General features: G+C 37.4%; 1 protein-coding gene across 2 annotated transcripts; it reads right to left on the bottom strand.

Moving 5' to 3' along the window:
- Positions 1–848: 848 nt before the first annotated feature.
- Positions 849–11,280, bottom strand: Rbm11 (RNA binding motif protein 11). 2 transcript variants are annotated; one of them, XM_060370661.1, is made up of 5 exons: positions 11,096–11,280; positions 7,348–7,510; positions 5,665–5,737; positions 5,059–5,155; positions 849–2,788 (listed from the first exon to the last, which is right to left on the bottom strand). In XM_060370661.1, exons 1-5 carry the CDS (start codon positions 11,189–11,191, stop codon positions 2,513–2,515), a joined length of 705 nt encoding a protein of 234 aa, XP_060226644.1. In that variant the 5' UTR covers positions 11,192–11,280; the 3' UTR covers positions 849–2,512. The 2 variants fall into 2 exon arrangements, with proteins under 2 accessions (XP_060226644.1, XP_060226645.1); XM_060370662.1 differs by having other exon boundaries at positions 7,348–7,520; positions 11,096–11,227.

Raw genomic sequence — 11,280 nt, 5'->3', positions numbered from 1 at the left:
TTATAATCCTAGCCCTGGGAGGCAGAGGCAGGGCATCTTGGAAGCTTCCTGGAAAGCTAACCTTGCCAAATAGGTGAGCTCAAGATCAATGAAACACCCCGCATCAAAAAGTAATTTGTTCAACAACTGAGGAAGGTATATGATGTTTATCTAAAACTTCCAAATGTACACCTATACACATACAAGGGCACACACACACACACACACACACATACATAGGAGTGCAGGTACACTTTACACAAAATTAATCAGAATAGTGAGAATTTTGTATAATCGTTCTCAGGTTTCTGTCTGGTGGCAAATACTACACTGAACAATGTATTACAATGAATTTTGGAAACTCAAAGTAAGATACTGTTACCCTAGTGTATATTGTTGTGGTGACTGTTATTTCTTATCAAATAGGAGTTGTAACCCTAATAGCAACTGGGTGAGACTCATTAATACTGTTCAAATAAACAGTATTTTTATTGAACTTTTTAAGTAAGGGAGAGTTTGGAAGGAGAAGATAGTGTGGTGTGTGTGTGTGTGTGTGTGTGTGTGTGTGTGTGAGAGAGAGAGAGAGAGAGAGAGAGAGAGAGAGAGAGAGAGAGAGATTTCTAGTGACATTTTCCCTCATTATGACACTGCCTGGTATATTAAAAGTTAATTAAATAAATTGAATGTGAGAATATATAAAGTGACTATTTTAACTTTTGGATTGTTAATTTCTTCTAACATTTGAAGTGGATTCTGAGATGGAAGGATTAAAATTGAAAAAGAAAGCTTTATGGGGCAAACAATATTACTAATTCTTCACCCAAGTATACAGTATTGGAAAATGGACAACTTAAAAATTTGGGGTTAGGTTAAATATTAGCTCTTTAAGGTAAGTTTTATAATCTTTAATAAAGAATGACAGCACAGTGAAAGTGAATTTTCAAGCATTTTGTTTAGGTGAATGGCTGACTAGTTAAGAGTTGATACTGAGTTTTCTGCCTTTGATGGAAGAGTTACAAGAACATTTTCCAGTTGTGACATGTTAGATCATGGTCTACTTTAATCTAACCTTCTTACGTGTTTCAGTCTTAGTTACTAAGAAACATTCTTATACACAGCTCTGCTATATGCCAGGCCTAATTCATGTCTATAGTAAATTATACAGTTGGAGAAAAACTGAAGATGATATTAATGTGTTTAATGGTGTTGCTACTTAATTATGAAAGAATAAACTTTATATTGGCTATGATTTCAATTTGTTAAAATACAAATTTAAAAGAAAAAAATAGTACTTTAATATTTGAATGTTGAAGAATGTAAAAATCAAGTTAAAGTTCCATGCAGCAGAATTTAGGTTTTCATATTGACCCAAAGGAAATAGGCTTGTATTTGTTATAACAACAATGATCTTGTATACTTATACCAAGAGTAAAACTCAGTTATTTGTCTGGTTAAACATATTTTTATTCTTTTAAATAAATAATATCTGTGAAAAAGTATAGCAACATGCAAAATTAACACCCATTATGTGTTTTTTCTATTAACTGAATAGATAAGGGCTAATGGGTTTGCGTGATTCTATCAATTAGCTTTAATAAATATATGATTTTCATCATGTTAATTTATGCCAAGTTATTAAATTAATGAAAGTGTCGAGGTACATCATTCATTTTACATGTTGTACATTTATCTTCTAAAATAAGTGAATTAAAACTTTAGACTCGGACAATCATATATTTAATAGTGTACGATGATGAAACATCATTGCATGCACCTTCTCATCCTGGAAATTCACACCTTCACCGTATCCTTCCGACCCTTGCTGGCAAAAGTAGAACGGAGACACTGATACCATCGACTCATTACAAACAATAAATGTTATGCATAGCAATATACCAAATAAAATCACAGAAAGGGCAAATAATCATATGCATTCCATTTAAGCATATGATACTGAGCATATAAGAATTATTTTTCCTTTGGTATCACATGGTTTACGAAATCAACCTGATAGTGACCCTCGGCGATATCATGTTAGACATAACAGGTAAAGTGTCAGGTACAAAGGGAACTGAAACCTCCTCACTACATCCATTAGAACACATTGTTTTTAGTTATGCCCATTACTTCTTTCAAGTAACCTGCAGAAGCACCTCTGAGGCCAGCCCCCCTGTGGTTGGCAGCCTTAGGAGAGACTCTAAGGAGAGCATGGAGCTTAACAGTCAAGGGTTTAGTGAGTGGCCTTAGAATTTAGTGAAATTTCGTCCTCAGCACTGAAATAAGATGATGCAAAGTGTATTCTTCTTGATAATGGGCCAAAAGCAACCTTGCAAATACAAGAGTAGTACATTATATTACTGTTGAAAGGCTTTTATCATTCAAGTGCAAGAACAGCAAACTGAATAGCAAATCACATAGTCATATTTCCATATATTTGAAAAAGAAAAAGACAAGATGGCCAAGCAATTGGTCATTTGTTACAACAGATTCTTTTTTTTCTAGAGAGAGTTGAGGGCAGTGCTAATACAGATCACTAGTATCTTTTCTTCTTTTTACATTTCCGGCATTTTTGGCTTCCTCTCTTGTCTTCTGAGCTACTGTCGCTGTCGCTGGCTTGCCTTTGCCTCTTTCGTTTATTCCTATGGTACAGGTCTGGGTCACTTGGTTGTTGGTGAGTCCATTCATAGGAGCTCGGTCCAGCCTCTAGGTCTGAAGCATGATTTAAGGAGCAAGGCCCAGATGCACAGTTGGGAAGTGGAGCTGCCACGTCATAGAAAGGAGGCTGCAACACTGGAGTTTGTGTGTGCCACTGTTGTGAAGGGAAGACACTCATGAACACACACTCAAAATGCTAACAGACATTAGCCCCTCGCATGTGCTTGGAGGCATCCAGGGGTAAGCCAAGCTGTATCTGGGTGTGGACTGCACAGAGGTTTAGGGTGTTTCTTTTTCTGGTTAACATGAACACAAAGATTAAAGGTGCCATGTAGTGTACCACCACATTGATTACCAGTGACCAGCAGAAGTATTATGCAAAAATATACAGGTGAGTTGTAAACACAGTATAAAAGAAAACAAAATAAATAAAAGAAGTAGTGCATTTTTACAGAGCTGGGATATTGAGCCTATGGCCTTGCTCTTGATAGGCAGGCAGTCTCCAACTGAGGTAAATCTCCTTGGAGTGCCACAGTTTTTCCTACCTGGAAATTACTTGATTTAATGTAGATTTACAGCAGCTTTTATAACAGGTAAAAAAGAAATGAACTCAGCCTTAGCCAAATATGGAGTTGTTTGTGACAGAGAGCACTCACCATTGGGAAGGTGGAAGGCAGAAACCAGCTCCATCTTTAAGGCGCGGCATTACGCAGCTCTCTACAGTTCCCCCTTTTTGTTTTAGATGCATCAGGCAAGAGTAGAGGTCTGATCTCTGATATTAGAAATAAATTGGGACTTTGTACCAATGTTCATTTAGGTGTCATCCACCCAAAGAGCATCAGACCCGTCCGATACCTTTTTCTCAGAGGCGGGACCTGGGGCATCAACCCGCATGCAATCAGACATGCTCTTCTCTGGGTCCAAAGCAGCTGACCCTGAGTGCAGTGCTTAGCCTCGCATCCTGAGCGTAACATTTTAGCTTTTTATTTGGCTAAGGCTGAGGATCTGGCTTGCTTCCCTGTATGTGGACCTATCTGCATTGCCCACAAGGCACGCTGGGGTTGGCTACCCAGAGGCTATTTTAAGCTGTGGGCTGGCTTTCCCCAGGGTCAGAAGATTGTTCAAGGTTCCTGAATAAACTGCATGGAGAAGAACAAAAAAAAAAAAAAAAAAAAAATCAGAAAGAAGGAGAGGAGGACCTCCCCTATCAGTGGACTTGGGGAGAGGCATGCATGCAGAAAGGGGGGGAGGGTGGGATTGGGAGAGGAGGAGGGAGGAGCCTATGGGGGGATACAAAAGGAATAAAGTGTAATTAATAGAAGTTAAATAAAAAATTAAAAAAAAGAAGTGAACTACCATGCTTTGTTTGCCTCAGATATACACAAAAACGTCCTAGTGTGTGATTTAAGTACTGATTTTAAATTTTAATGAAAATAGAAAGCTTCTTAGATGCAGGTGAACCTGCAACGCTAAGAACTCCCAAGCTGTAAAATGACACAGCTGTCAGTCTTCCAGACTCCGTGATGCTTCCTGTGTTTTAACAAGTTAACTGAACTTCCTGCCCATGTGACTGGGGTAGCAGAAGACACTCTTCTGCTGCAAACCCAGCTAGAACAAAAAAGTAAAAGATTCCAGGGAGACATTGTGGTATTGGCTAAGAATTCCTAGCTATAATTTAAGAAGTTCTAAGAGTGATAGCATCATTTTATAGGAAATTCCCTGACTTCCTACTAACCGCAGCTGGATGTTTTTTTCAAAACAAAACAAAACAAAACAAAACAAAACAAAACAAAACAACCTAAAGCTTACATAGATGTTGGGTATTCATATAAATAATAGCCTCTGAAACAAACAAACAAATAAAACAGTTTCATACTTGTCACTAGCAAACTTATACTCTTGGATTTTCTGAGCAATAGTGCAGGACTTACACTATTTCACTTATAAAACAGCTGTGAGGAAGGTATTCTAAAATCAAATACAAGATTAAGATATTTAGGCTATAGCCAAACTGTGGAAAGCTTTAAAAAAAATGAAGTAGTTCCTTCTAGTAACTGAGACCTTTCTCAAGTGGCTTTTAGAACACAAAAATACTTAAATGTGACAGACAGCCTCATATACAAATATTATAAACTGATTGAAAATATTTACACCTAGGAATGTTTTTAAAAATGGTCACTTTGATTAGAATTTGACATTCAAGTGTAACTTTGGTGACTTCAGTCACCTGCCCTTCACTGCTGAGCCCAAGCAATTTGCTGAAATCCTACCTACACATAGAATTTCTCATGACCCTGTCTGAGCACATGCTGGAGCACATTCTGTGTTGATAGCAGGTTTATATTTTAACTCCAAATGTTAAGAATGGTGCTTTTGTGCTTACTTTTTGTAAATTACATACAGAACCAAATGTATTTCACTTACCATTTTCTGAAAGAAAAAGTACTCTTGAGGTAAGGCCGCATTCGCAATTGGGAAAAACTGCCTGGGAAAGGAAGATCTTCCCACCATTTCATCATTCCTTTGCAAAAGAACAGAAAAAGGACACCTTAAAATTCTTAGGTACAAATGCCATTTTCTCATTAGAAAAATCAGTGACAGCTCTATGTCAGTATGTAGAAGAGAAGACTTTTCTGGGAGACTTTAAGATGAATGACTTGAACACAAAAATAATGAGTTATTTCACTTATAATACAATGACAGTATTATTTTAATCATTTAATTATAAGGTATTGAAACCACAATATTTATAATTGCATTTTATTTTCTATACAGAACATGTTGGATCATGCTGTAATTAAAGAAAGAAATACTCAGATATTAATATAACAAGCAAGTGACTTGCAATCACTATGAGAACACCAGTTTTCAACAGATAGGGTGGAATTTTTGCCATTTTGGTTTTTAGAATATCTTTACAGTTGAACTAAAACATTCTGTGCTTATAATGATGCTTTAATATACTCATGATGTCTAACATATTAAGATAATGAAAGTCGACACTTTATTCAAAAACATGCATTTGAATACCTGAAGCTTTGTGAATTTATCTTAGCACAGCTCTCAAAACTTTGGTTGGCTGGTTCAGAAGTGCGAGAACTTCCTTTAATGAGACAGAATTAAAGAAAACAAAATGTAAGGAAATATTATTTCACAACACAAGTACTTGGGAGTTTGAACATTATAACATTAAGTCGTAAAGCCATCCAAAACCCCCAATCTGGTGGTTCAGACTGAGGCAGGAGGACCCAGGGCTTCAGATTAGCCTGGGACACTTATAGTGAGATGTTATTTAATAAAAACCAAACCAAGATAAATATTAAAAAAACGTACTCTTTTTCTGTTTTGTTTTTGTCCTTTAAAAGACAGGGTTACTCTGTGTAGCTCTGGCTGTCCTGGATTACCAGGCTGGTCTCAAACTCAGATAGATCCGCCTGCCTCTGCCTTCCTAGGTCTAGGATTACAGGTATGGGCTTACTCTTTTAGGATATAGTATTGACTAAAAATTCTGTACTAGTATAAGACAGATACATAATTTATATCTAGAGTCATATTTATAGATTTTACATATGATTAAAATGATAGGGTGAAAATTGTACTTTTCCCCCAAACCATGGACAGTTATGAACATTACATAGGCTATGAAAGATATGTAACGTTGCTTGATTACACATTGCAGTAAACTAAAAATTGCACATCATCATTGTCACTTGTTCATAGAATATAAGATATCATTTCCCTACACAGCACAGAGAAGAGCCATCTCAACTTTTCACAGGATGTGTCAAAATGCAACACAACCAAGTTAATTTTACTAATTGACAGAGAGCTGGGCAGGGATGGGCAAAGAGAAAGGCAGACAAAAGTACCTTTTGAAAGAAGACATGGTTTTTGTTACTGATGACTTTGGTAATCAATAATAATAAGTAATAATTAATAACGACAATAATAATATTAACAATCCAGGACCCAGAGTTACTTAGATGGCCTCTATTAGTCCTATGAGCCTGCGAACATTTTCTGGGCTTCTCATTAAAAATGACTGGTTCATGACATGTAACAGATGTCCTCTGGGGCTTGTGAGCCTTAAATTGATGCCCTAGCAATGTGCATAGGATGGTTTCCCAAGAAAAACTAAGTGGGAAGGAGTTTCTTATAGATGATAGGAACTTGAGCAGTGTCAACAAGATAAAGCAGTCTTGTGTATAAAGTTTAGAGCTATTTGTTTCTAATTCATACAAATTTTCAAGTCACTAGCACCCTTTATAAGCACTACTTGGTTCATACTGCAAAAGAATTTTAACAGCTTTAATTTAGAACAGATGTGTTGGCTTTGGTTATATAGTAGACAGTATCAATTAATTATGCATTAAACATTAGGTATGTACTTTGAAAAAAATAACTATGATAACAAAGACATTTTATTGTCCTACAGCAGAGGTTCTCAAATTGCGGGTCACTACCTACCCCTTTAGGGGTCGCTTATCAGATATTTGCATTACGATTCATAACAGTGGCAAAATTATAGCTATAAAGAGCAATAAAATAATTTTATGGGTGGGAGGGTCACCGCAACATGAAGAACTGTATTAAAGAGTCACAGCATTAGCATGAGAATCACTGTCCTACAACACATAGTAGACAAAATGCTGTAGCCACTGAGAACCGGACCAGCAAAGCTCACTTTGAATATTGATTGGTGAGAGAACTTACCAAACCGATACTGCACATTAATTGGTCTTCCATATAAACGAATTCCATTCAGCAAAGCTATGGCATAAGACACGGATTCAGGATGCTTGAAGCAGACAAAGCCAAAGGACTTCGGCTTTCCATCTCTGTCTTTGCAGAGAGTCACTTTGGTTAGTGGCCCGGCCTGTAAGAAACTTAAAAATTATTTTCTCATAAATCCAAAGATTTTGTTTTTACACTAAATTAAATCAAATAGATTTATGTTTAACTAAAATAAAGAACAATAATAAATAGCTCCACAAATAATGCATCTTGCTAAAAAAATAACACAGCTATGAACTCTTTCTAACCTATCAAAACATTAATGGAAAAGGAACTTATGGATTATAGATTATATTAAGAGGAAAGACTATCCTCAGTTTAGGCTTTACAAATCAACCCAGAAACTTTCTGACTCTCACACTAAAATACTTCTGCCTCTCCATACTTATTAGCAGTATTTAACTGAAAAGTAAATTATAATGAAGAAAATAATGTTGGTTGAATTACGGTCAAAAAGGATGGTAACATGACATCATGGGTTCATTTCTTCTGTTAAGAAACTGTAAAAAGCTCTCTGAAAAAAAATTAACAGTGATGACAGAGACACTTTTTGTTGTTCTACACTATATAAAAAAATACAATGCTTAAGCTCACTTTGCAAAGATTCACTTTAGTTAGTGGCCACTGAGCTTAAGTCTCAGTGGGTAAAAATGCTGCCATTTAGACGTAAGAACTTGAGATTGAATTGTCAGAACACAAACTGATAGAAGCTAGAGGCCCAGCTAGCCTGAGTGTACAACAACAACAAGAAAAAAAGGTCACAAACAGAAGGGAAAGTCAAGAACCAATACTGAAAGTGTTCTCTGACCTCCACAACGGTATGGTGGAACTCACACATCCATATTCATGTACATGAATTATGTAAACATACATGTGTATACTACACAGTGTTTATAAGAGAAACTAAATCCACTATGCATTTTGATATAGTAACACTGCTTCATAAATATGCTCAAAGGAAATTTACTTTATTATGTTTAAAATCTAGAAGAGTGGGTAAGCCATTCATAAAAGTGAACAATGAAAAAGTAGTAAGTAGATATATTATTCCATGGTGAATTATTCAAACAGAATAAAGTACAACAAATTGTAAGTTTTCAAATACGTAGCTACAACAACGTGAAATAAGTAACACAAAGCAAAGACACAAAGCCTAAGATTAGAGAACACTGTTAATCACATCTGAGGGAAAAAATGGTATTAATTAATTACCATGATTAGAGGATACATTCATAAAGATCAGAACTTATCTAGAGCTGCATACTTTAATGGTTATTTTTCTCCATGGAGTTGAATAAATCATAAGCATATTTTTTAAACCACAAGAAAGTACTTCCATCCTTATAATGGTGCTGTGCCTTGGACTTCCGTCTTTGCTGTCTGAATGCTTTGCTCAGGTAGTTCAGGCTCCTTTTGTGTGAATAGGCTGAAGCTAGCAAAAATGATTTCCCTATTGCTGCCTCTTCTAAGAAGACAGCCTTTTGAGATGCTGTGTCATGGAACCTCACACTCAATAACACATTTGAAATCACCTCAGTCTTCCCTTCTTAAGCCTATACTCTAGTATTTCTTGATTAAAAGGACAAAAATATAAAAATGTTTGAATTTAAAAAAGGATATTCAGAAAATTGAAATAAAATATTAAAATTGATATAGTAATAAAAGTAAAATGACTTATTCCATTTTCTGAGTTTTTTCTTCTGGTAACATTAAATAAACAGTAGCATACACATACAAGATTTATTTATATACATATGCCAAAATTATTATTTCCTGAGTGCTTGAGACTGAGACTAGAATCTTAAGCAAATGCTGACCATAGAGCTACACTCCTAGCTTTTCCATAGCATTTTCAGATCTATGGAACGTACTGATATCAACAAGTATGGCATTTATACTTCTTTTAACATCAGAATGAGGCGTTTTCAGGACAGCTGCAAATCATTCTAGGTTTTGCTCATGTTGCTGACATTGAGTCTTTCAAAAAGGATACTTTACGTTAACAAATTCTTTCTGGCAAAATGAAAACATAGGCTTACTGTTTGGCCCTTTAAATGGGATTTAAAATTTAATTAAGTGGGAAAAGGAAATCACAAAAAGAAACAGGGAGATATTGTATATTGCCTTTTTGTATGCTCATGACTGATGTGGACCTAGTTGAATAAATATGCAAGTATTTATTAGGCTAGTACTAGGCTAGAAAGGTCAGGTTTTAGGGGATTTATAAACCCACAGGCCATCTCTCCTCACTTGAAGGAGAGCCTTAGAGTTTAAAGAAGAATGCTTTCTGGAGGAGGTAAAATTACTCCAGTCCCGAACAATGAGTTTCAGATCATACTGGATCACAAACTAGAAAATGGCATTTTTAGAAGAGACATTTTAAAATGACAACGGGTAAAGATAAAAGTATTTAAAAAATCTTTATTTTTTTTCAAATAATAAAATATTCAATGTTTAGGAGGAGAGATATTCTGCAGAGAATCCTGGCTATGTGCCAAGTCCTTAGCATCTATGGGTAGTAAACATGATCTTAAGTTTAAGGACAAAGTACGTCCTTTAAACATAAAACAAAAAACAAACAAAAAAACAAAACAAACAAAACCCCCACTTTTTCACTGCTGGTACCCACACTTTACTCTAGAAATGCATCTGTTATTGTGTCCCTCAGATTTTTCCCTTATTCTGAAGATGGAAGTCACTCTCCATTTCTTTTGATTATTCTTTTAGCAATAATTAACATTATTAGTAATAACAACAGTAGCCCTAATAGCAACAGCCACAGCTGTAGCTGCTTCACAAAGCTAAGTTTTTGTTTGTTTGTTTTGTTTTGTTTGTTTTTCTGGCAATCATTTTACATTTCAGACGCTTTTACTCCCATTTGACATTTAAGGACAGTACATATTTAGACATTTAGACTCAAATACTGACGCCCATCCTCACTGTAGACCTCTGTGCTCTCACTTTCAACTGTTTTTTTTTTCCTGTCCATATTATTTACCTGTCTCTTTTGCAGATTAGCACAATTCATGGAAAGCAGTTTGGATTTTCCCCCTTTAGAGTGTCTTCTCTGAACTTTCCATTTGCTCCATAATTCTGAGTCACTAGCCAATGAGGTGAGTGGCTAAGGACACCCCTCTCTGCATTGGGACCTACACGTGTGTTTACCAGTCCTCAGAAAAGTCCTGAAGGTCCGAGTATGAAACACAGTGACACGACCGGGGAGTCCATTCGTTTAGTCACGGGAAATTTACTTCCGAGCATTTCAGTAATCACTTGTATGATTCTAGAATAAAAATGTTTCCCCCATCGCAAGGCTGGGGAGACGGGCTGGAGGCTGGGGAATGGATTTCAAGAGAAGTGCCTTTCTGTCGGGTACCATTTCTCAGCTGGGACTGAGGGGTGCTGACATCCCGGGAAGACAGGGATGGGGATGGTTTGTGTTTCCGCTGCACATCCAGGGCCGGAGTGGCTCGGGAGCCTCGCCAGGGACTGGCGGGCTGGGGAAGGGGGCGGGAGGTCGTTGACCATCGGGGACTGCAGGGAAGGGGCGTACGAGCCCGTCCTCCCTGGCCGCACACAGCCCCAGCGAGGGACGGGAGACCCGAGCTCCGGTGGGGCGGGGTCCCGGGCTCCACGGCCGCCGCCCGGCCTTCCCCACGGACTGTACCTGAAGGAACAGCTCGTAAAGAATCTCTTCCCGCACTCGGGCCTCTAAATTGCCCACAAACACGGTCCTGTCAGCCTCCTCCTGAGCCGGGAACATCCCCGCGGGTCCGCAGCCGGGGCTGGAGGAGGTGCCAAGGACCCGCCCCTCGCTCCGCTTTACTGCGCGGCTCCGCCAGGGCAGCCGGG

The sequence above is a fragment of the Meriones unguiculatus genome, chromosome 17 (assembly GCF_030254825.1).
Source record: "Meriones unguiculatus strain TT.TT164.6M chromosome 17, Bangor_MerUng_6.1, whole genome shotgun sequence".
NCBI lineage: Eukaryota > Metazoa > Chordata > Mammalia > Rodentia > Muridae > Meriones > Meriones unguiculatus.
This window is presented reverse-complemented; position numbering and strand designations above follow the sequence as displayed.